This window comes from Barbus barbus, assembly GCF_936440315.1.
Source record: "Barbus barbus genome assembly, chromosome: 5".
NCBI classification, from domain to species: domain Eukaryota; kingdom Metazoa; phylum Chordata; class Actinopteri; order Cypriniformes; family Cyprinidae; genus Barbus; species Barbus barbus.
The window spans coordinates 36868633-36896125 of NC_136733.1; the positions used below are offsets into that span (position 1 = coordinate 36868633).

The 27493-nt window shown below is 35.6% G+C and overlaps 1 protein-coding gene and 1 pseudogene across 2 annotated transcripts in view; both read right to left on the reverse strand.

The window, feature by feature from the left end:
* Nucleotides 1–8119, reverse strand: part of LOC306869527 (ras/Rap GTPase-activating protein SynGAP-like) — a 30545-nt pseudogene extending 22426 nt beyond the window's left edge. Inside the window, exon 1 of the transcript in view lies at nucleotides 8038–8119. The product of the transcript in view is annotated as a ras/Rap GTPase-activating protein SynGAP-like (transcript). The remainder of the gene's footprint in view (nucleotides 1–8037) is intronic.
* Nucleotides 8120–16995: 8876 nt separating this feature from the next.
* Nucleotides 16996–26097, reverse strand: LOC306869437 (protein CutA homolog). Its single transcript, XM_079416216.1, has 6 exons — nucleotides 25819–26097; nucleotides 23773–23921; nucleotides 19000–19059; nucleotides 18684–18729; nucleotides 18470–18519; nucleotides 16996–17816 (listed from the first exon to the last, which is right to left on the reverse strand). The coding sequence occupies exons 1-6, from the start codon at nucleotides 25909–25911 to the stop codon at nucleotides 17714–17716; spliced, it is 501 nt and encodes a 166-aa protein (XP_079272342.1). The 5' UTR covers nucleotides 25912–26097; the 3' UTR covers nucleotides 16996–17713.
* Nucleotides 26098–27493: the final 1396 nt, after the last annotated feature.

The window sequence follows — 27493 nt, forward strand, 5'->3', positions numbered from 1 at the left end:
TGTTACTGCATGAAAAAAAAAAACACACACACATAGTAAATACATAAAAGTAAAAAGTCACACCTATTTATAGAAATACAGACAAGCACTGATTTATCATATATGGGACAAAACTTTACCTGCCATAGTTTCTAAACACTAAAACTCTAAACACTAAAATCTTTTAATCAAACCAAAGGCAATCACTAGAAATGTTCTTTACACAAATGTGCCATTTTCATTTAATTTTTATCAAAATTATGAAGAATATTGCATGATCACTCACAGAAAAACTACACAGAAGCTATAAAAAAAAAGCTTTCCATTCTACTACCATCCAAGTGAAACTTGAGCACAAGAGAGCCGTAGATTAATCGCTTCATTATATGATTGTATGTAACCAATTACTAAACAAAAGCCCGGAAAGAAATCTATGATGGTCAGAGAGTAATACAGCAGCTGATCTGTTTTCTCTCTATCTTTTCATCCAGCTGCTCAGGTCTGCATGTGTTCTGCTCTACTGTATTGCAGGCTCCAAAGATCAGGGATATTTGTCTACAGAATGTGAGGACCGAGACTTCATGTGCACACACTCAAATTGCTCTACATCCATTATTATTTGATTACTGATATTCATAATGTATGTTTCTTTGAGAAGACATCAGCTCGCGGTCTCTTCTTCCTTCACACACACACACACACACACACACACACACACACACACATGCGATCAAATCCAATTATCCAATCAATCACTGTAGAGGTACCCTAATGTTCCTTGCTTATTTAATTTCAGCACAAATAACACTAATTACTAAACACTATAAAAAAAAAATATATATATATATATCCTGCTAAATTTGCTGTAAAAATACAGCAGCTGTGGTTGCCAGAAATTCCCTGTAACAATTACAGTGACAATGTTATATCTATTATGGGACAGCATATTGATGCCTATATATTTTACTGGATTTTCATATCATGTAAAATATACATTGTAATATATTATAATATATAATTGAAATATACTGATAATACAGGAAGTAGATAAAAAGCTGTATGATGAATCAGATTGGCTGTCCATAAAACATGGCCACACTCATATAGACAGTGCACAGGGTCATACACACAAAACATGACACTAATATAATGCAATAAACATGAACTAGATAAAAAAAGGTAACACGGAACATAAATTCCTAATGCACATTACTGATAACAAAAATAAGAAGAAACAAAACCATTTAAATTAAATATAACCTAATGTGAAGTGTCACACAGGGACTTCTGGAAATATTAACCATTTGCACTTTTACCATACAGTATATGTACAGTTTTTTCTGTGAGCAATTTTTTTTTTTTTTATCTCAGCATTATAAATGCATGGCGATAAGAACACACACCTGTTGAAAATGTGCAGCAACAACACTGAGAAGAAACTGCGTCTTGCATCAATACTGTATAAACATTGAACTCCCACACTAAAATACACCCGCAAAGACTAGCCAGTTCTACAAAATGATAGTCCATTACAGACAAAGACAAGGTGAGCCAGCAAAGACAGAAAAAGAAGCATACAGAGAGAGGAAAAAAAGCAGACTGAGGGAGCGCTCAGAGGCGTTTACCTGAGAAGAAATCGGTGGACGTGCTTTCTTGCCTGTTCATGGCCAGTTTCTGTAGTTAGTCCGTCAGTGCGTGAGCAGCATATGCTAAGAGTGTGTGCGAGAACATGCCGTTACCATGTGCATGAGAGCAAGCGTGCGTTGGGCGCGATGTGCTTTCTGAAGACTATTAGCAGTCAACTGAGGCAGAGTTTTGTTCTCTGGCAATTTAACTATCACACATTTACTCGCTCTCTTTTCCTTTTTGTTTTGTAGAAAGGCAGTCAAGCTGGTCATTAGGTGCATCGTTCGTTATACATTTCAAATGACAGTTCACAGACCGCAGCAAGAGTTGATTAATCTTATAGAGAAAGCAGAGTAGGAGGATGTTTTTATATACATGCATCTTCACCTTCCATAAATCTGAAAATGTTAGTGGTTTGCTGTGTGTGTGTGAGAGAGAGTCTTTCAATGCAATGCAAAAAAAATAAAATAAAAGAGCAAGCACATTTTGAAAGATGAAGTGAGGGCAGTGGAGGAAGAGAGGAAAATCTGTGAGCATCACGGTCATCCTAGAGATTGTGAGACGTGGAAGTGTTCATACGCGTGTGTACATGCATTCATTACATCTGTCCCTGAGATCTGTGCAAGCTGTACAATCTCTGCCTCTAGAGAATCGCCATTGGTCTCCTCCATTAGCCAATCAGTATGGCTGCACAGACGCGTTTCTCTGTGTGTGCTCATCTCTTCCACAGCACTGAAGCTCACACTTCAGAAATGAACTAACAAGCATACACAGCCCCTCACAAACACACATCTTCAGTCCGAGATTAAATATTCTGTTGTACACAACAAAATTGTCACGTGCCATTTTACACATAAAATCACAACATTATGACAAGACCGCTCCAATGCCAACAATAAATTGCACCCATGAGATCATGTGCCTCTATTGGGCATCCATCTTTCTTCATTGCACCTTGCCCAGGCACTGGCATGGCAAAAATAAAATAATAATAATAAAAATCATTTTTTCCAGTTAAAATATCCAGATTAAGAAAAAAAATCTGCACACCAAATTTTACAATTTACTTTTATTCTAAATACCTGTTTTCAAATCAACATACCTGACATTCATTTCCTCTATATCATTTTGCTCAATTTTTGTAAAATCATAAGACTTTAATGATTTTTATTAAATGAAGTTTATTTTTCTTATCCTATTGTTAATTTAGCATTAACAGTTCCTATATCAATATCCTATTAAATGTGGCATTTTGCAGTCTCTCTCATCTGTACAGGAGGTAATGAACAACAATAACAATTCAAAATGTGTTGACTTGCAATATGTTGGCTAGCTTATTTCAGGAATTTGTTTATAAAAGGCTACATTGATTAGTTGACACTGATTAAGAAACAGCTTGCATTTTGTTAATGTACAGCCTAATGTTCAAAGATCGTTATCTTAAGGCAAGCACATCGTATGTGACCAATTTTTCAATTAGTCAACTATTTCAAATTGATTGCATTTCTGGAGATATTTAATTTTGTACTAGTTGCACAATTTCAGTTTAAATGTCAGTGAAATTATCCATAGCCCACACCTATTTGGCAAAAATGAAAGCTAGGAAACACCAAAATTATTCATTCATGCGTGTTTTCAGTTTATCTGTATTGTGTTCTAAAATTATGGTGGTTTTTCTTCCAGACCGCATTGACGATTTAGTAAAAGCCATTTACCTTAATTAAGCAATGAAAGCCTAAATAAAATAGCAATCATAGCCTACATCTGAATTGCTTTTGTTCTGTTATATACTTGAACTGGAGCCAAGAAGATTACACAATAGTCCTAGCTAACAAAAATGACCGGTGTGATGAGGACTATATTTGTTATCTTTGGCAGTCAATACCGATTAATTGTTCTTTTCAAAGCACCTCTACAGCTTTCCTATTTATCGAGTCACAATGAAAACAATTTTTTTTGCCTAAAGCTACAAAACCCTGATAGCAAACTGCTATATTATTCAAGGAACACACAACAATGGTCAGCATTTGTGCAGCAGCTCTGATGAAAAAGCAAATATTATATGTGACTTCAGTATATTAGAAGATGGTGGTTTATTTCTGCTAAAAGTGAATAATATGCATGATGATGAGATGTGCGCTCCTGCCCCACTCATTTCATAGTGCAATGACAACATGACATGATCGATTCCTCGTGAATTTCATGGCATCTCACTCCTTTTTTGGATTTTATTATCCAAGATTTAAATTAAGTCGCTGTCCATTTGGTGTGACCATGATGTCTAAGATATACAGCAGGCCATGTATGAGTGAGCACAAGTTTGCTTGCCTCTACTTTGTCTTTGCAGAGTTTGTGACAACCGTGACACTCCACATTGATCAAGACTTCTTCTCTGACAGCTCTAGAAGTTAAGAAAGAGAGAATGTGCATAGCTCCCATCACCATAGGTTATATGTGAGGACCAAAGCAGAAGGAATATTACTCTTCCACTGACAGCTGTGCTCAAGTGTGATAAGTGTCTGAGAAAGACACATCTCACTTTACTATAGTAACAATGACAACATGAGTAACATTCATGTAACTTAAACAGTTAAGCACGACACTAACAATGCCATGGTCATGGGTTCTACTACCTTGATGTATGTCGCTTTGGATAAAAGTGTCTGCCAAATGCATTAATGTAAATATAAATGTACATGAACACAAATGCTGTCAGAGAATTGGAGAGGTTTCAAAGATTTGGTGGCTTAGAGGATTAGCTCTGAAGCCAGGTTATGCAAGAGAGCATGCTCAAAGTGAAAAAGCCATGATGGTTGAAAAAAGAAGAACAGTTCAACCAAAAATAAAAGAATTATCATCATTTACTCTCTCCTAGATCAGGACAGAGTGAAGTGTACACATTTTCTTGCGCAGCATATGGCTATATGTATTAGAGTCGCATTAAGATAGAAGTAGCAAGAGATTTTTCTTCTTCCATGTTGTGACGTGCATCCAAATGTAACAAATTATCGAAAAAGAATAAAAAAAGCAGCATGGGAACTTGGTTCTATTCATTGGTTGCTGATTGGATTTTGAGATGTGGAGGGGCAGGGTTAAGTGGACTAAGTGGCTGGAGAAGTCCGGCATATCTCACCAGACATAATATTGATTAAAATGTACAAATTCACAAAGAACAAAAGTGATATTTGCACACAATTAATGAGATAGTTCAACCCAAACACTTCTGTCATCCTTTAATCACCATCATTGGTTTGGACATTTTGTTGGGTGTGCTATCAAGTTTGCATAACACTTTTCATGATTCATGTACTGTAGTTTTTCCATATATAGTACTTGATGTGCTATATTGTATCACTGTAAATATCTATAATTCAAAATCAACATACATGAATGAAGTCACAATGCATGTACAATATAACCATCAAATAACCTGCCAGTTGCAGCTGTTATGTTATGTATACAATCATTAAGGAGTATTCGCTTACGTAAAGCTTTATTTCACATCCTGACAGCTCAATGAGGAAAGGAACTGTTTGCTGTAGGGTTGTCAAAACGGTAAATTTCTGCATGCATATTCTGAGAATACAGTAGATGGCTGATAGAATGAACATTTATTTATCATGCAGTTAAGTGCGTGCACACACACACACACACACATTTTACCATGACACTAATTCAACAGCGCAATTATGAATTATGGATCAATGATACTTCAGATACATGCGCAATGAAGCATGCAAACATACACACACATACTAACGTCCTTGAACAACAAGGCTCTGGTAAACAAGTGGAGTAATAATCACCCATGTGCGTCTAATATCTCAATTACTACACATCTGATTGATGACCCTACATTTAATCATCTATGTCCTCTTCCAAATGACATAAGTGAAAGTTACAAATATGATTATATGTTACTTGGTTCACAAAGTACACAACTAATTTCTAATACTTACTGTAATTCAATATACATATTTACAGCAAGCCGGTAAAGCCTGACTTCTCCAATTTACATGAATGCTCAAGAACTTTCCTAAATCTTTTGTGGAGCACAAAAGAAGCCGTTTTGAAGGTGTTTTTAAAACATCATTTTTTGTTTTCTACAAAAGAAATAAGATGAGGGTTAGTAAATGATGACAGCATTTTCACTTTTGGGTGAACTATCAATTTACTTTAAGATGGGTTGTTTTCGTAACCGGCCCCAGAATTCTACCTAGTTTTTCTACATAGAAAATAATCCCTCATCTGTGCTCAGGTTTAATCTGAGTTTACAATATGAGCCCATTGTAATACTGAAGTACACACATCTCCTCCTCTTACAAAAAAAGAGAGGATGTCTGCTTTGGAATTACAACCCCTGCCTTTAATCTTTGGTGGCAGTGACATTTAACCAGAAGTGGAATTCATGAGCATGTTCACCTGAGCGAAGAACGGAATGATGGGATATTTACGATGGGTCGTTTAGTTTAAAGAGAAGGGAAGGCAGCTTTAGGAAAGAACCTGAAGGAGCCCAAGGGGAGCATGAGAGCTTCATTCACACCCACTGACATTTTCCAGAGGACAAATCAATTAGCAGGGTATTAAAGAGAGGCCGTGTGTGACTGAGTCCCCAGGCTCTTAAACAGTAACTGAGAAAGCACTGCAGAATGCATGCACAAGCACACACACATCACAACAAAAACACGATCAGACACACTCTAGATAGAGCATGAAGAAGAAAAACACAGCTTCCACTAATAAAACACATCCTGGCACGGCAAACTCTTATGCCTTATTTTTCTGCTGTTAGAAAAAACCCAATGAGATCTAGGGGAGCAGGACTGGGTAATAAAGGAGTACTAATGATTTGAAGCCTGAATAGTTGAGATTCTACTAAATAATACTGCCAACCAGCCATATTCACAAAGAACTAGACTGTTATGTAAAATAAAATGCTAAACGCTGAATACAGCAAAAATCATTTAAATAGTTTTAAAAGCATTACAACATTATAATGTACAGCAATCGATATTATTGATAATTATCCATATTATTTATTCCACTTTATTAAAGCTTTTTATGGTGAAAATACGGGTATCCTATTTTCCAATATTAAATATGAGAAATGTTGAATTCCTATTATGTTTTAAAAAAAGTTCCTCCCATGTCCATTTAATACCATCATAGGCACCAAAATTTGTACAGCCTTTCCAAAACACTTCTGTGTCATCAAAACTTTGCATGCATGACACTAAATGAGAAAGTCAAGTCAAATTTCAAGAACATAATTAGCTTAACCGGATTAAATATCAAATGTGGGTCAAACTGACCCAGAACAAAATAGGAGTGTTTTTTTTTATTTTATTTATACATTTTAAATACATTTTATGTGAATGGCCCCTCAAACAGGCGTGCCTGTGTTAAAACATGATGGCATCTACCACAATTATTCAATGCAATCATATACGTCCAACAACATTAAATACGTTAATTACAGAACTGTGGTGTATCATTTCCCATAAATGCGTTTTTGCCTGGTATCAGACCTATAGATGCAGCCAGCAGTGCATTAAATATGATTTGCTAATTAATACTTTTTTTAATCAAACATGAGTTAATCATGTGCCACTGTTACTATGTAATCATGTGACTTGTTCCTCATACTTTTTTCGTCATTGTGATCATTTACAGCAGATGATACAGCAGTGTGTCAGACTCAGTGTCTGTCTGGATGGGAAATACCCACTAACTATAAATGACATTGATCTGAAAGAAGAAGTACATACTATCTGTAAAAGGAATAGGTTATGCACACTCAACATCGTTATACTCGCTGTACTAGATACAGTGAAAAAACAAATCAAACAACTACTCTACTACCCAGCAGACTTGTTCTGAAGTGGAAGTATTTTCAATTGGCTCAGTATTAAACAGACCTACTAGCAAGTTACTTTCCTACAAGGACTTACTGTCAAGCTGTTTTCTTTTTTCTTTTTTGGATTAAATCAAATTCCTCTGAGACAAATCCTCAGAATTCTTTGAACTGTGTTCTTAACTGATTTTGACTAAAGATCCGCACAAAATGTAGAGCCATGCCTCAATTAACACATATGCTTAAAATAAAGTAAATGACTGTGTTGCCATGGCACAGATTTCCAAGCTCATTTCTCTCATTTAGAAAACAGCAGTTTTATTTGCATGTGGAGGTTTCTCATGATATACACACTAATCTAGCGTGCTTGTTTCAGAGTAGATTTTCAGATTTTTTATTTTTTTTATTATTATTATTATTAAAAAGGTATTTCAGGGCAAAAAGTGCAAATAAGCAATCAGATCTTGTTGCATTAGAGAAAGTAAGCTAAAAGCTTAAACTAAAATATTGCAGATTTTTTGTCCCCTTGTTCTCACTGTAAACACTGACTCTCCACTCCTCTTATGGGACTGTCCTACCTGAGACTTGAATCCATCCGTGATGCTGGCTGTGAGACGAATAGAATAAAGGGTTCTCCATTGTGTTTCTTCTCCTTTGCATCATTGTGATTGGTAATCTGAACCAATATGTGGGAGGATAATCTTCTGAGAGAGGCGTGCATCCCTCTATGTGCTACTGACCGATGTTGGTCCTCTCAGCTGCAGCGTGTGTATGCTTCAGAGAGAGAGAGAGAGAAAGAGAGAGAGTCAGATTCAGAATTTAATTTGAGAGGATGCAGATCAATGTTAAATGCCAAAACTTGTATCATCTGAAGCTGCAGGATTTCTTGTTAAATTTGATTTAACATCTCCACTACGTTTTCATCCAAAAAATTAGTGCCTATTATGTTAAATAGAAATAAACACAACAGTGTTTACACATACTACATACTACATTGTTACAGTGATGAATACACACATGCACTTTTTATTTTTAAAGTTTAACATAATACGCTAACAACATGTTATTTTCTATTTATTTACAAACGGAATTCAATTTATAAAATGAAATAGGGATGTTATGGGGTAAAGCATAATTATTTTAAATCAATGTAATTATTTCGTCATTAATTCATACATTTAACAAGTCAATTTATGTAGAGAATTTAAAACGGTGCATTCAGTTGGTGTTACAGCTCACCCCTAAACGAGATTAACAACAACAACGATTTCTGAACAAACATTTACAATTTAAGGACACGTTGTAGATTTCAAAACTACTTTAATTTTTAGCAGACATTAAATAATGCAATAATATCAAAGGCTGAGGCACATAGTGTCAAAACATTGTCTAAACTAGTGTTACTTCTAAATAACTAACGTTACAAATTACCGTATCGGTAAAGTTGGCAAGATATTGACAGATTCGACTTTTCCGGATCAATAACTCGCGAGCAAATCGTTTTTAATACACAAATGACGCCTCTTTTCTTTTTTTTAGTGATGTAGAAAACGAGCTACAAGCGAGGTTTCCTCAAAACAAGGTTTCCTCCGCTCTGTATAAAATACATTGATCTAAATGCGCTGGCGTCTGAGAGACAGGTCCTAAGGGACCGTCTGCAAAGTGCCAAACGCGATTTTTTTTTACTAAAAACATACTCAATAACTTTACACTAACACACTGTACTTTCACCAAACTCAGTTCACACATCACTGCTCTCCTGCTAGTTATACTACAACACTCATTTTGAAAGTAATTGCTTTGGCACACGTTTTATTAATTCTTATTATGAAATGTTTTTAATAACTTTACTGTAGCACACTGTACTTTCACCAAATTCAGTCCACACATCACTGCCTTCCTGGTGGTTATACTATAACACTCATTTTGAAATGAATTGCTATGACACAATTTTTATGAATTTTCATTATGAAAAATTGTTGATAACTTTACTGTAACACACTGTACTTTCACCATATTCAGTCCATGCATCATTGCCGTCCTGCTGGTTATACTACAACACTCATTTTGGAAGTAATTGCTTTGGCATATTTTTTATGATTTTTATTATGAAATATTGTTAATAACTTTACTGTAACACACTGTACTTTCAACCAATTCAGTCCACACATCACTGCTCTCCTGCTGGTTGTACTTCAAGATTTATTTAGAACATAAATGTTTTTGCATATTTTCTATAATTGTTCATTAAGAAAAACATGGTAATAACTTCGTAATAACATAACTTCATGATTTAATAAAATTACTTAAATTATTAGCTTTGGTTCCACACAGTAGAAACATGTTATTTCAACTCAGATACCTAATGCAGGATGTACATAACTGAATTGAGTCAACTCAACTAAATTTAAATATAACTACTTTGAATTAATTTACTTTTCAGTTAACTGTAGGATGTAATAGCACATAATAAAAATAAGAATTGTTTACCCAAATGATGTTCTTACCCACCTAACATATTAGAAAATTTCACAGTGTCATTAAGCTTGGACTTTGAATGAATTATGCATTTATATAGCGCTTTATTGTGTATTGCTTTACAATCATGTGGGGGGGTCTCTCCTCAACCACCACCAGTGTGCAGCATCCACCTGGATGATGCGACAGCAGCCACAGGACAACGGCGCCAGTGCGCTCACCACACACCAGCTACAGGTGGAGAGGAGAGAGAGTCATAGAGCCAATCAAGTGTATGGGGATTATTAGGAGGCCATGATAGACATTGGACAGTGGAGGGAATTTGGCCAGGACACCGGGGTTACACCCCTACTCTTTTACGAGAAGTGCCATGGGATTTTTAATGACCACAGAGAGTCAGGACCTCGGTTTAACGTCTCATCCGAAAGACGGTGCTTTTTGACAGTATAGTGTCCCCGTCACTATACGGGAGCGTTAGGACCCACACAGACCACAGGGTGAGCACCCCCTGCTGGCCTCACTAACACCTCTACCAACAGCAACCTAGTTTTCACCGGAGGTCTCCCATCCAGGTACTGACCAGGCTCAACCCTTCTTAGCTTCAGTGGGCAACCGGTCTTGGGCTGCAGGGTGATATGGCTTTGTCTTGTGTTTGCACCTTTCCCTGCCTGTGCTCATTGCCATGGCCACTGATTTGATGCCATTTCATTTAGCTGTGGTGACTTTCATGAGCTGTAAGCTCTAGTCATCAAAATTAAAAAAAAAAAACTTTGTGTTTTACTTTACATGTAATGGATCTAAAATATATGAAAGTTTTACTTTTTGAAATAAGTTACAAGAAAAAAATTAACTTTTTCACCATATTCTAATTTACTGAGATGTACCTGCATATATATATATATATACTACTATAGTAGTAGCCAATCAGAAGCAACATTCGTCTCTACATGCAATGATGCAGGTAGAGATTAATTGAAAGTTGCTCCTGATTGGCTACTACTATAGTCACAGATAAAGTCTATTTTAAATACATAAAAATTAAGTTTTGTATTTATATATTGAAATTTAATAAAAAAAAATGAGTTTGCTCTGAATCGACATTACATTAATAAAAAATTAAGATAGGCTTATTTCATTATGTAACAGCATTCTAGTTATGTTTTCTGGAAAAGTGTGGCAGTGACTGCATCTTTCTCTGCAAACAATAATACATATTTCCCCTGAAATTATTTGAGTGCATACAATTACAATAACAATAAACAAATAAAAAAAATACATTGAAGAATAAATTAATGAATAAACAAATCAATTAACATTATTTTAATAAAAAACTTAAGTTGTCTAAATATCATCTTGACAGACAAAAACATGAATACAGACATTTGGTAAAAATGAACACTGTCTTAAAAAAAGCAACCATGGACACCAACAAATTTCGATTCAAATGTAATTAATTGCCCTTGTTTCAAATGTAATTAATTAATTTTGCATCTTGTGCAAAATCAAAAAGAGCTTTATTGCCAAGAATGTTTACAATGCACACACAATAAATTTATGTTGGTGACAGGTGCTTCCAGTGTTGAAAAAGTAGAGACATACCTATAGGCAATGCAAAATGGAATTTCACACAACAGGACTAAATGTAAGCAATAAATAAAACTTAATACAATACTACAGACATAGACAGGATAACATACTGTATATATACAGTAGTCAACATTTGAAGTGGATCAACACATTTCATCAAAAGTTGTCTGAAAACCAAAACAATACCCATTCTTGTCTTTGGACAACTTTGATTAACTTTTTTGGATCCACTTCAAATGTTGACTACTAATACATATATATATACACTCACCTAAAGGATTATTAGGAACACCATACTAATACTGTGTTTGACCCCCTTTCGCCTTCAGAATTGCCTTAATTCTACGTGGCATTGATTCAACAAGGTGCTGAAAGCATTCTTTAGAAATGTTGGCCCATATTGATAGGATAGCATCTTGCAGTTGATGGAGATTTGTGGGATGCACATCCAGGGCACGAAGCTCCCGTGCCACCACATCCCAAAGATGCTCTATTGGGTTGAGATCTGGTGACTGTGGGGGCCATTTTAGTACAGTGAACTCATTGTCATGTTCAAGAAACCAATTTGAAATGATTCGAGCTTTGTGACATGGTGCATTATCCTGCTGGAAGTAGCCATCAGAGGATGGGTACATGGTGGTCATAAAGGGATGGACATGGTCAGAAACAATGCTCAGGTAGGCCGTGGAATTTAAACGATGCCCAATTGGCACTAAGGGGCCTAAAGTGTGCCAAGAAAACATCCCCCACACCATTACACCACCACCACCAGCCTGCACAGTGGTAACAAGGCATGATGGATCCATGTTCTCATTCTGTTTACGCCAAATTCTGACTCTACCATCTGAATGTCTCAACAGAAATCGAGACTCATCAGACCAGGCAACATTTTTCCAGTCTTCAACCGTCCAATTTTGGTGAGCTCGTGCAAATTGTAGCCTCTTTTTCCTATTTGTAGTGGAGATGAATGGTACCCGGTGGGGTCTTCTGCTGTTGTAGCCCATCCACCTCAAGGTTGTGCGTGTTGTGGCTTCACAAATGCTTTGCTGCATACCTCGGTTGTAACGAGTGGTTATTTCAGTCAAAGTTGCTCTTCTATCAGCTTGAATCAGTCGGCCCATTCTCCTCTGACCTCTAGCATCAACAAGGCATTTTCGCCCACAGGACTGCCGCATACTGGATGTTTTTCCCTTTTCACACCATTCTTTGTAAACCCTAGAAATGGTTGCGCGTGAAAATCCCAGTAACTGAGCAGATTGTGAAATACTCAGACCGGCCCGTCTGGCACCAACAACCATGCCACGCTCAAAATTGCTTAAATCACCTTTCTTTCCCATTCTGACATTCAGTTTGGAGTTCAGGAGATTGTCTTGACCAGGACCACACCCCTAAATGCATTGAAGCAACTGCCATGTGATTGGTTGATTAGATAATTGCATTAATGAGAAATTGAACAGGTGTTCCTAATAATCCTTTAGGTGAGTGTATATATATATATATATATATATATATATATATATATATATATATATGCAGGTACATCTCAGAAAATTAGAATATGGTGAAAAAGTTCATTTTTTATTGTAACTTATTTCAAAAAGTAAAACTTTCATATTTTAGATTCATTACATGTAAAGTAAAACACTTAAAAAGTTTTTTAATTTTTTTAAATTTTGATGATTAGAGCTTACAGCTCATGAAAGTCACCACAGCTAAATGAAATGACATCAAATCAGTGACCATGGCAATGAGCACAGGCAGGGAAAGGTGCAAACACAAGACAAAGTCCAAGCTTAATGACACTGTGACATTTTCTAATATGTTAGGTGGGTAAGAACATCATTTGGGTAAACAATTCTTATTTTCATTATGTGCTATTACATCCTACAGTTATTACCATTTTTTCTTAATGAACAATTATAGAAAATATGCAAAAACATTTCTTTTCTAAATAAATCTTGTAGTATAACCAGCAGGAAGGCAGTGATGTGTGGACTGAATATGGTGAAAGTACAGTGTGTTACAGTAAAGTTATCAACAATTTTTCATAATGAAAATTCATAAAAATTGTGTCATAGCAATTTATTTCAAAATGAGTGTTGTAGTATAACCAGCAGGAGAGCAGTGATGTGTGGACTGAATTTGGTGAAAGTACAGTGTGCTACAGTAAAGTTATTGCAAACATTTCATAATCAAAATTATAAAAAAAATGTGCCAAAGCCATTACTTCCCAAATGAGTGTTGTAGTATAACTAGCAGGAGAGCAGTGATGTGTGGACTGAGTTTTGTGGAAGTACAGTGTGTTACAGTAAAGTTATTAACTATGTTCATAATAAATATTAATAAAAAATGTGCAAAAACAATTATTTTCCAAATGAGTGTTTTAGTATAACCAGCAGGAGAGCAGTTATGTGTAAATTGAATTTGGTGACACTACAGTGCGTTAGTGTAAAGTTATTGAGTATGTTTTTAGTAAAAAAAAATCGTGTTTGGCACTTTGCAGACGGTCCCTTAGGCAGACGCCAGCGCATTTAGATCAATGTATTTTATACAGAGCGGAGGAAACCTTGTTTTGAGGAAACCTCGCTTGTAGCTCGTTTTCTACATCACTAAAAAAGAAACGAGGCGTCATTTGTGTATTAAAAACGATTTGCTCGCGAGTTATTGTTCCGGAAAAGTCGAATCTGTCAATATCTTGCCAACTTTACCGAACTGAGACGTAGCACGTTGATTTGCCAGCTGTGGGTCGTTCATGAGGAGAAATAATTAATATTTTATGCTTGATGACACATTTAAAAGTTCGCATTGTTGTTGCAGTTGAAACATAACACGGATAATATTAAATAAATATTTGTAACCAGGTTAAATGTTGATTATTAATAACTTCAACCCTTTTATGGGAACCTCTCTACTTAGCCGTTGTTCGCACACATCCGCCATATTTGTAGTTTTTTAAAACAATTTTATTTGTGTTTGTAGTTCTGAACAGAACCCTTTGGCTTAAGTCCTAAGCATGAAGTTTCAAGAAGAAACTTTACTCTGTATTGAGCTCACCTTTCCCTCCTGCAGTTACAGACTGAGCTTGAGAAAAAAGTCAACTGATGAGACTTCATATCAAACACATCCTGCTTTTTACATTCTCATTCTTCCATGTTCCTTTATTAAAAACTGTTCCGCCCACTGAAAGCTGCACAGGTTATAAATACTACTGTAAAATTATTAGTTTAAACTTTTTTTCTTTCTGCAGAAAGCTGAATGTGTGTGGTGATGTCTTTTTCTTTTAAATCATCATTTCTTGGTAAAGGATGAGAGAACTGGCGAGCCTCATGATATCCAGGTGTGGCTTCCAAGCCATAGGTTCCCAACCGCTGATTTAGGCCCTACTTCTGAGTCCGAGGACATGGAACAGCCTCAAGTAGACGGAGCTGCATTACGCAGCTTATGGTAACCTGAGTTAAAATATTCACCTTGTACCATGCAACTCATTTTTTTTTTTCTGTAGAGAATATTATTATTTGTTATTATGCATGATCCATGGTCACACACGGTTTCATGCTTCATTTTGCTGTTGCATGGGAATAAATGCATTGAACAATAACTGATCACTGCTATTGAATTACTGTCTAGAGGTCTCAGTGGTGTTGTTGACACAGATGGTAATGGCATGGACAGTGCATGGTACTTTTGCATTCACACCCTGTTCATCAACAGCACTTTTGGGAACATCCTGTCCGATTTTCCTTTGAGAAACTGGCCTCTGAATGCATGCAGCCTGCCACTTGGACTGTTATTTGGAGTCATCAGTCATTATTAGTCTCTTCAGATTATGCCTTCTGTTTTAACAATCTGCACATCATTCTTCTGGGTAAAAGCTTCTTCTTGCTTCCACATTCTAAAACTTAACCAACAGAGCCTGCAGAAACATTCATGTATTTCAAATATAATTTTATGTCCTCTCCCAAATTTATCTAGAAATATAAAAATATCACATTAAATTAAATTTCATCACAGGCTTTCAAGGTTACGTTAGAAAAGAGGTTTAAAGGCAGAATAGTTTTCCTGGGAGTGTTACACTGCTGAAGTAATAAATCAGTGTCTTCCATCTCAAAGCAGAGCTTGCAAATGTATTTATAACTGGCAGAGCTTTATACTTAAAGTGGTGTTATTATAATCCCTTTTTTGTTTCCTGGACAACCAGCTTCTTATTTAGATGTTTATGGAGCATCCTCAATGATTAAATAATTTTATTGTTTACGTACCGGTGAAGTTAAATTACAAGCTATTTGTGCCGAGCCTCACATGTTATGGATTTAGCTGGTGCTAAAATATGGTAATGTTGATCTTCAAGTCGAGTATGTATAAATAACGAGTGACCTTGTACAGAGATACTCTCTGTCAGCATATGTTTGAGCACAGGTACTGTAATGGATGTTGTCTTTGATGAATGGTTTGACGATCAAGCAATATATAAAAATGTAAAATGTTATAAAGACATAAGCAGCTTTAAAAACAATATCGATATCTATCCTTGAGATTACAGACATGAAGATCTTTTAAAACAGAAGTAATATGTGCTGAATTTAATGACATTTATGAAACATACTGCACACGTTATTAAAGAAAAGAAGCTGTCTGTACTTTAAAATCAGTGTGTCATTGTAGATTACTAGATGAGATTAATGACTTCATCATGACACACAAAAGCACTTCCTCACATCTGCACTTTCACAGTTCCGGAAATACCACTTCAAAATCCAGACGAGTGCGGACATAAACCTATTCAGCAAAACTACATTTCTCATTCAGCTACACAAAGAGAAAGTTTGACAATTCTGAGTGTTCAATTCTTTGAGGGAACAGAAAGATTCAGATTTTGCTCATGATTGCAAAACCAACTGGACAAAATATTATTTTGTGTAGATGTGTAGAATAAAAAGTCTGTTGTCTAAGATATACACGGGCCATACAACCAAATCTAAACTATTTAGAAAGCATGTTTATATTTAAAAATACATTTACAGCATCTACTGTAAAACCCTTTTTTTAAAATCTTGTTTGATGTTTATCACACCCATTTGCTCATGTAATGTAAACTGTAATATTTATAATCCATTTAAGAACCGTTTAATTAAGAGGCTTGAAAGAGGTTTAGCAACAGCTAAAAATCTCAGTTATGTTTTTTTATGATATTTACAACAAATGTGTTGACATATTACAATTGCTCCCAGAGCTAAATACTTAAACTTCCTTATATTGTTGTTTTTGTTTAGGTGTGTGTGTGTAAGCCTGAATACACCTTCAGGAGTCTAATAAGATGTTTGAACATAGTAACTGACCTTTTATATTTATGTTTTGTTTGCTCTTATGCAGTGTCAGGAACATTCAAATTTACATTCTATTCCAATATTGCAAAATAATGAACTTAAGGTGTCATATTGTACTACATTTAATAATAAAAAAGTGATGTTGTTGAAGTCAAAAATTTAAGAGATCCCATTTATTTTGAAATTAATGCATTATTTGGAGGAACAAACACTCAAATTATGCTCAAACACTACATTCACACTAAACCACCCATGATAAATAAGTTGCACAAATGAGCATGTTTTCACAAAATGAATTTATATTAGGTTTAAGTTATAATCTTCATTATAATAATAAATTCAATAAATATGCTCGAACAGAGGCTCTTCAGTATGTAGTATAACAGTTTATACAACAATGCCTCGGGTCACTGAAACGGACCACAATAACGGTCTCATCCGGTTAAGTATGAAAGGCATCTTGAAAATGCATTTTTAGCTTTAAAAACTAAAATAAATCTTTTTCTTCTCTGCATTTCTCCTCTGCTTGCTTCCAAATCTAGCTGTCTAATAACCCTGGCATACTATAAGTATTGTTGGCTCGGTGACAAATTGCTTTTGTTTTTCTATTGTAGGTTACTTTGCATAAAAGCATCTGCTAAATGCATAAAAATAATAGGACTGGTAAAAACGCATCAGACAAATCTCTTTCCACACATCCATCCGGTAAATGTATACACTGATCTTTATATTAACAGACACTCATTGTGTGGGCCAGGGTTCCCATTAACCTGAGAATTTGTGTTCATGTTCCCATATCCATCAATGTTTCTGTATAGTGAGCTTCCAACAAGAGAGCTTTTCCACTGGATTGCAGAATGATGCGTCAAATATCAGTGACGGCATCTTCCATCCACTTCAAGTAATGCTGACTTCCGTCGTCAATAGGAAAACTGATGATTTCTGGAATGTCATATGGATGCACAGCTCTGAGGGAACACAAATAAGTCCCAATTAAAATAACGGATTTGAACATTATAACAATAAGGAAATAAATGCAAATGAAACACCTATAGTGATCTGGAATGTAAGCTATCATTCAAAAGTATGGGGTCAGTAGGATTTTTTTTTTTTTTTTTTTTTTAAACAAAGCTTTTTTTTTCAAATCAATGCTGTTTTTGAACCTTCTATTCTCTGTATATTGATATTTCATAATATTCATGTTTTAACTGCATTTTTGTTCAAATAAATGCAGCCAGGGTGAGACAATCCAGGAAATAAAAGAACGTGTCTCTCAAAGTATGTGAGGTAAGTGGTACATACTTGTTGACCATGTTACAGGTGCCACAAAGGGAGCATTTTGTTAGATCCACACAATTTGCTTTAGACTGGAATGCTTTGTCGTCATGGAAACTATTATACCAGTCAAGAAAGTCTTATACAACATTACTAAATTAGTTTCTTGTAAGAGCCAATTTGATTTTGAACCCTGGATTAGTAATGCATCAGTATGCTGTGAATAACACTACATGCACTATGCATGGTCTATAATGAAATATTTAAGCATAAATATGTAGGAATGTTAATAATAACTGTGCATGGTGAATATGTAGCAAGCAATTATGATAAGAAATGCACTTACTTTATATAAGTCACAAGTCTTTGCACCAGAGATGTTCTTGTCCTCACAAGCTGTTAAGGAAATCGTTAATTTAGTGTACGTAGCATAAGCGCAATAAGACGTTATATACAATAAGACAATTTATAACTTCTCATTAAAGCATTATAAACATCTTTAAAAATAAGAACATATGATTTGAATGGGAAAGCTGAGGTTTGAATAAATATCAACACACCAACAGTATTTCTGAGGTATCCCGTATTTCTCCTTTCCAGTAGTACCTGAAATCAATACACAATTGACATTTTAGGTAAATTACATTTTGTAAATGCATACATGCATTTAATCCTTATTGCAACATTTTTTTTTTTTTTTTTACATTTTCCAGAAAATTAAAAGACGGTTAAGGTTGTTCAGCTGTACATGCTGTCCTGACACAACACTCCAGTTCTACAGGTTATCTTTATGTTGTTGCTAAAGTCACACTTCAGGCTGCAGTGTTTTGGATTCAGAGCTCATAATGGGTGAAAGGTTAAACTCGCTGGTCTTACATGGTGGTAGTGCGAGGAAATATATTCACGCATGCTGCCAGCCTTTTCTCCATGATGCTCCTAACAGAAAGAGAAAGAGAAAGAGAGAATTTAGCTTCTCTGTATTTGCATATGACTGCATCACAAGTCAAAGGCACTCTGTGCTCTTTCAAATGTATACACACACACACACACACACACACAGCTCATCTGAATGCAAGTGCAATACCCTAGAGGCAAAATATAATTTTAACAGTGGATTTCAATTCAATTCATCAGAAATGCAGCATATACCAAATAATACATTTAAAAAAAATTAAATACTATCTACTCAACTTTAAATTTGCTGAACAGGATCCTATGCAGCAATATACATTTGCCTCATTCCCTGCATCCATTACTGACAGGCTGATTACCAGATTTTGATATCTCACTTAGAATGTAATCAGACTTGCATAATAACAACACACACACCTTTGAATGGAAGCTTGTTTCCGCCACAAGAAATAGGGGAAGAAAAAAAAAATAAAAATTATATATATATATATATATATATATATGACTTTTTTCGTCACAATTCTGAGCTTACCTGGACTTGGAGTTTTGTCTCATTTAGAAACGGCTCAAAAAAAGTTTGAATTGTTGTGAGATATAAACTTGCTAACAATTATATTGCATTTATAATAGTATTAAGAAAAGCCTGACTAGTGAAATATAAACTATAGCAATTTGTGAAAAAAAAAAACAAAAAAAACAATTGTGGGACAAAAAGTTGCAGTTATCTTTTTTTCTTTTTATTCCATAGCGAAAAAAAATAGATAAATTCTGAGGGGGGAAAAATGGCCATATATAAACTGTGAGAAAAGTCTGAATTCTGAGCTTATACAGTATTTCACCATGCTGAGTTTATATCTTGCAGTCCTGCGTTTATATCTCAATTCTCAGAATTGTGAGAAACAAAATTGTGAGAGATAAACTCAGAAAAGTGAGAGAAAAAAGTCAGAATTGTGAGAGATAAACTCAGAAAAGTGAGAGAAAAAAGTCAGAATTGTGAGAGATAAACTCAGAAAAGTGAGAGAAGTGTCACAAGAAGTGTCACAATTATCTATTCTGTGGCAGAAATAAGATTCCATACCCTTGAGCCAAAAACTAATTATATTTTCCATAAGATACAGTAACTGTATCTACAGATGGTATGGTGGTTGGCTCAGGAATGCGGACTAAATTGTGTGGACTATGGTTGATTTGTGTTTTCCAGCTCATTGTTTGGCTTGCAGCACTTTGGCTACATCCCTTAGTTGTGCTGCCATGGCCTAGTCAACTGAAAATGTACCTGCTGCCATTACCTCATACTGTACTACTTACCATACTACACCGTGCTGATTATCCTCCCTTCCCTTTATATTTTCTCACTCAATCAACAGACCTACTGTATGCAGGATTCTTCTGACCTTGGCAAGATATTATTATACTCAAGACCTAAAGAGTGCACGCTCAAAAGATCTCATTATTGTTTTCCTACGTTCCCGATTCATGCTTTATTAAAAAAACTGTATGGATTATTACTCCTGGATCAGAAATACGCAAATGCACCCTCACACTTGTGTTTCTGAACCTTATGAACCGCTGCACTTTGATAAGCTTACTAGTCTGGAGAGCACTCTAATGACTTTACCACTGTAAAGTGCTCTTTAACGAGAGTATAATGGGAGAATTAATCCTAATGCAACTGAGGGAATCTGAAGCTCAGGTAGAGATGCTCTATTATATGAATCATTGTGAGGTTTTGCAAGTTCTATAAAAAAATATTGTGAAATGTTATGGACAGCATAGCAATTAAAGAAAATATTAACGTCAATGCAATAAACAGCTTGCTGTAATAATTTATGAGCCCATGGAAACAAGGCTGAACAGTATTTAATATTGCAGAGTACTATATTTTATAACTACATACAGTTTTATTTTGGTAATAAAAACAACCAGCGGGGACATAGAAACTTTGCATCTGATATTTGTCTTAATATTGCAATTATTTGTCTGTTGACACAAACCACATGGTGTCCACAAAAACAAACACTGTGCTTCAATGGAAAAAATATGTGCTGTTGACTATTTTTTTTCCTGCTGCTGGCCATTTAAAGGAAGCTATCAAAATGGAAAAGCTATTTACAGTAAGAAATGCGTTACTCAATTCCAGTAATGTTTCTGCAACTATGTGCAGTTGTCACTAAACATGCCAAGATGTACAACATCTCACAAAATTTTGAGTTCTGATAGTTTTACATGTGAACCAATTATAGTCCACAGAACTGCAGTAGGTCTAGTTCTCTTTATGTCATTGAGGACAGAGCTAATTATCACAACAATAGTGATCAGATAATGAAAAGGTACTCACACTTATGTGTTGTGACATTACTGTCATTTCCAATATGTGACCCTGCACCACAAAACCAGTCTTAAGTCGCTGGGGTATATTTGTAGCAATAGCCAAAAATACATTGTATGGGTCAAAATTAATTATAGATTTTTCTTTTATGCCAAAAATCATTAGGATATTAAGTAAAGATCATGTTCCATGAAGATATTTTATAAATTTCCTTTTGTAAATATATCAAAACTTAATTTTTGATTAGCAATATGCATTGCTAAGAACTTCATTTGGACAACTTTAAAGGCGATTTGCTCAATATTTAGATTTTTAGATTCCAGATTTTCAAATAGATGCATCTCGGCCAAATATTGTCCTATCCTAACAAACCATACATCATCTGAAAGATGAATAAATAAACTTTCCATTGATGCATAAAAATTGACACTTAAGACTGGTTTTGTTGTCCAGGGTCACATATAGTCAGCACAGCATCGTCTTTTAGATTCAATCTTTCCGAAAATCCTGCTTCAAATTGTGCTTTGTTTGTAAACAAATCCGCAGTAAATGAAGTGAACAAAAGGACCAATTTCTTACTGACAAAGGCTGGCACTTCATTAAAAATAAAAGTTAACAATTAATTAAACATTAAGTTAATCGTTTGGTTTCTGCCTAGACCTGTGTTTGCCGGCCGCTCTTGTCCTTTACCTACTATGTGCGCTAATCAGTGGGTGTGGCTAAACAGGCAGTGCTGTAGAAGCAGGCATTGATCATCTTCTGGAGAGGCGGGGCTTTGCCACACTATTACATCATAAAGTGGGGCATTTTGACGTTTTGACAGATTGGCTTCAATACAAGCTGTTTTTAGATTAATATGAGAGTTTTGAGTTCTGAAACTTACAGAATGTTTTATACGACAATGACCTCTTATATATCAAAATATCAAGGGAATTTTGATTTCTCAGTTCATGACCCATTTGTGCACAAGTTTTGTCTTACACATCCAGGCATCCAATAAAAGAAGAGATGCCTCGTTTGTTTAACCCTTGTTTGTTAATGCATTTTTTTATGATTAAGAAAAAGTTCCAGTTGATCGCTAAATAGTTTAAGACACCACTATACTATGTGTAACAATCATAAACAGTGAAGTATTTGCTTACTTTATTACTAGGAAGCACATCTGTTTTTTTCACATTTTGTGGTCTAGATGCTTCCCACATTCAGAAGCAGGAAATGAAAAAACCTATATTTATAGGTTTGCGTTCTCAGGTTCTGTCCTGGGGTTTTTTTTTTTTGCCATTGTAAATCAACTTTAGTTCAAAATAAAATAATATTTACATGTAACAGAATACCCTTAAGCCCAAAGTATACTTCCCTTTTTGTACACATACACGAGGGACAGCGTACAGTGCACCTGACGCTAATTGTATCATCAGAACAGTACGCGCACCACCCGGTTTTTGTAACCGCGCATACTTTGTATGCTCAGGTCGCACATGCACACTATAGTTATTTTGCAGTAATCAGTTTTTTCCACATGGTAGCAACACGGTCCATTGTTTCACAGTAGAAAACGAAATTAAAGACGGACAACGACAACAAAATAGTGGAGACTGCAACAGATGATCACATTGACAAGCGCCTGTGAGCGACAGGACATGAGACAGCTCAGTTTTGGTTTAAAAGAGTTCAAAAATATTTGTTATCAGTCATGACTTAATGGGAAAAATAAAGCAGACACTGAACAAGGATAAAGCTTTCTAGAGTACAGGTGTCGATCGCCCGTATTCGCACACAACATCAAATGGATTATAAGTTACTTTGAAAGGCTACGCGTTCAAATGTACACATAAGTTTGTGTAGCCTACAAAAAACGAAGTATACTTAGGCCTTTATTACATTTATTAAAGGTGCTGTATGTAGGATTGACAGTTGAACTAGGTATTGCAGTCCCAATTTAAAATATTGGAGTGAGTTTTTTTTTCACCCGGCCACTCCTCCTCAGCCTTGAAGCACACAGCAGGTTGCCAGATTAACGACACCACCAGGAACGCTGTGTTTTCCACCAACTGGCAACCCGGGGTGCCGAAATACATTTGGGTAAACTGGCAGTGGGTGGGTTTCACAAACCATGACAAACACAGACAATGTACATTTTCAAAGGAGAATAACTGACTGTAGCATTGTTTTTCAGTTAAACAAGTATGTTAACTTAGCATGTTTCTTAAATATCTGCAAACATATTATGGTATTTTTATGCTTTAGTAGAGTCAAAATCCTACATACAGCACCTTTAAACATTAAACACCCTTGTCACCTGTTGGCTGAAGGCAAAGTATGTCACTTATTAGCTACAATGAACTTTACTTATTCTTATTTCTAATCCTCTATATTTATTTCCTTGTGTGAATTTGTGTGTACAATACCTGCCAATGTCTCTAGCAGTTTGTTCTGTGGGACAGTTGACAAGCAGCACAGAGTGATATCCGGCCACATAGCTTCCTGTGAAAGCAGAGTGAATCTGAACACACAGCGTCTTCAGCACAGGATAGAGGGCACAAGTCAGAACTAAAATCTACACATGAACAGACAGAGACAGAGACAAAGACACACACACACACACACACAAAATAGGGGGACAAAAGAGAGAACATTAATACAGTGAAGTATGATGCACTAAAATACCTGAATTCCTAGAATGTATGTTTCTTTTCAGGATATTTTCCAAGTGAGGATAAATATATGAATATACTGTAAAATTTTCCTGAATACCTGTAATTAGTGTAACTGCAATGAACTGATGTAAATACTGGAGACACATCTGCCAATAGTATGCTTTTTAGTCATTTCTGGATAGTAATTTAATTTAATTCCCATTCATGCATGTACAGTATTAAGGAGATTTTTAGGTCACGCATATACCCTATTCAGAACATCCACTGACATTAATTATCACATTTTTATGTTACATACAGATATTTGTGAAATGCCCAGCTATTAAAGAAACATTTTTTTTAAGTGTGGAAGAGACTAAAACTTTATTTTTCTTTCTTAACTAAATATGGATAGTTTCCCCCGAAATGGAAATTCAGTCATTATTTATGCCATTTCAGTCATACCTCAGACCTGCATGACTAACTTTCTTCTGTGGAACACAAAGATATTTGGAAGATCAAAATAACTGTGTTTGTGTTTAGCAGAAGAATGACATTGATCCAGGTTTTAAATTACATCTGGGTGTGTAAATGACAGAAATATATTTATTTAATTATTTTTATTTGGGGGATGGGGGGTAAAGTAAAATTAAAATACATCTAAATTATGGACATGAATGATAAATAATGCAAAAATTAAATTACTGTCCATTATTACTAAAATGCACCCTAATAACTGGCAGGAGTGATAATTTTTGGTACTTTCATTAGAAATGTAAGGTAAATAACGTTCATGTCTTTGTTTATTCCTATCATATGAATATGCAAATAGCCATTGATCATGTAAATGTCTTTTTCAGAATAAATGCTTAACCAAAACATAGATCTGAATATGAAAATTACATGAAAATAAACGTGGTCAGTGATTTTTGAATCCTTGCACCAGACACAATCCTCAACTTCAGTGATTAAAGAGTCAGATCACAGTAATGGTACACATTGCAGCATGTTATTTTATTCCCATACTGTGGAAGTCAATGGCTACCTTCAACTGTTTGGTTACAAACAGTCTTAAAAATATCTTTGCTTAACAGAAACTCATACATGTTTGGAACAATTTGCGGCTGACAGAATTTGAGTTAACTTTCCTTTTGATACAAGTACTGCCTGAAACTCAGCAGCTGATCTTGAGGATGAATTACTGCTTAATGCACAACCACATCTTTCAGAATCACAGAGGGACTTAAACATGCATTATTGTGCTCGATGTGAAAAGAACAGTGAGGGATTAACCTGCAATGACCTGATAACCTGATTGCATTTGCCACAAGAAGAGTAGGGGGAGGCTGCAGACAATGTTTATGGACAGGACGGTTAATGACATTTCGAGCGTCGTGGTTTAATAATGTTGCTGTATGTCCTCCTTCCCCTACTGGACGCATCAGGAACAACAGGGGCGTAAAACTGCCTGCTCCAGGTCTGCAGCCTCCCCGTATAGCACAAGAATGCAGTGTGCTTGTTCAGCTCTTTGAGACACAAGGTTTGCCATTTAGTTCAGAAGCTGCAATTGCGTTTAAATAGAAGCCTACTAGTTCACATCATGGGTTTTTCTTTTAAGAGCTTTTTTCTTACTGATATTTTAATAGCTTGTCAGCTAATTATTAACAAAATTTTGGTGTTCCAAAACAGTTCAACAAGTTTGCGCAGTAACAGCAAGTTTAAGCATGTCAACGGTGTAGTGTTCAACTTGCTAGGCACGTGCCGTTTAAGTCTCTCAGTATAAATGTCACGTATCGAGAGGAATAAAACTGGGTTTACCACGCAAAAGACAACAAATCCCGATCGAGGAACAGCCGAAGTCATGTCCTTGGGATACCGCTGGTACAAGCAATCCGGTTTGTTCTCTTGCATAATTACTTCACAACACTAGAAGTTACATGACCGGTGAAGTGCGGGTTACTGTACGCGTTTTATAGGAGGATCATCTCGTCAGGTTTCCAGCAGGTTCATCTCACTCGCATCAAAGTCTGCCGGACAGTTTGGATAATCTGGCCATTTCCCAAAGCGGCTGCGTGTTGCGCTTGAAGCTGATTGAGTGACGCTGATATCCGGATACCGGGGCTTCCAATCAAGAGCGGTCAACCGGTCTCATCATAAGAGGATTGGAAACCTACTTTAAGTACTGCTCCTGGCTGTTGGTAGTTTGTTATGGACTACAGACATACAAGAAAATATGACGGTGGTTTTTTCGATTGTTTAAATTCATCTACGAAAGAATTAAAAAAATCATAAACCTCGAAACCGTCCTGCATGTAGGCTAAAACCTGTAATGCACTCAGTAATTTAAGCCTTTTCCAAGAAATATAAAACAACACTTTCATTTTTTTAAAAATAAGTAACTCAAAAATAGCCTTAAAGAGGTAAAATATGAAAAAAAGAAACCCTGAAAATCTGCAATCTGAGAGTGTAAAAAAAAAAAAAAAAATCTAAATATTAAGAAAATTGCCTTTCAAGTTGTCAAAATTTCCAATTTACAAAATTTATTTTTGGAACATGATCTTTACTTCTTTTTGGCATAAAACAAAATCAGTAATTTTAACCCATAACCTACAATGTAGCCTATTGTTGGCTATTGCTTCAAATAAACCCATGCTACTTATGACTGCTTTTTTAGGGTCACATATATAAAAATCATAATCATGGGTGGCGGAAGTCATACGGATACGTTTGGGGAAAAAATGTAACACTAATTATCTGACGGTGAACTTCCTTCAACTACCTCTAGATGTCGCTGGTCGCTATGTTATGCGTTTTATATAGCCTATACGGGCAGTAGCCGCTCACTGCAGAACAAAGATCCAGGGGGCGGGGTTGGATCTACATATAGGGGGTGGAGATTGGTAGGTTTAGGGATCAGGGGGTGGAGACGGGTAGGTTTAGGGGTGAAGATGGGTGGGTTTAGGGATCAGGGGGTGGAGACGGGTAGGTTTAGGTAAATGTAAGGTGGGAGGAGTTGGATCTAGATCCAACCACACCCCCTGGATCGTGTGTTCTGCAGTGAGGACCATCTCTATACGGGAGGAACGTGTAGTGAAGTACTGTTAAATTACCTACTTTTGTTTTTTATTAGTTATCTATTTTACTTAATTATTCACAAAACAATTACCAATGAATTGATCAACTGTTAGTGGTTAAAAGTATTTTATTCAGCATATTAAGCAGAAAGGTGGGAAATATAAATCCAGTTCTCTCTTTTCAAATTAGGTCATTTATAGGCTAGGGCTATTATACTAAGCCAGTCAAACCTTGTTACATTTTCAGACATATAAATCAAGCATAACAGCCTGTTGCTATAAAATAATATACAGTACAGGTACAGCACAAATAAAGTGCAACTGTTTTATTTCAAGAAACTTTAACTGAAACGAATGGACCTCATGGACTAAAATATAATGATTTAAAAATGTAACACCTTTATGTGTCAATGTTTAAT

Excerpts from the sequence above, each read along its gene's own strand:
- LOC306869437 (XM_079416216.1), bottom strand. The coding sequence starts at position 25,911 with ATGCAAGAGAACAAACCGGATTGCTTGTACCAGCGGTATCCCAAGGAC. Across the intron at positions 18,730-18,999 it reads TTTCCTCGCACTACCACCAT|GTACTACTGGAAAGGAGAAA; the intron begins GTAAGACCAGCG and ends TATTGATTTCAG. Across the intron at positions 17,817-18,469 it reads AGACTTGTGACTTATATAAA|AGCTGTGCATCCATATGACA; the intron begins GTAAGTGCATTT and ends GTGTTCCCTCAG.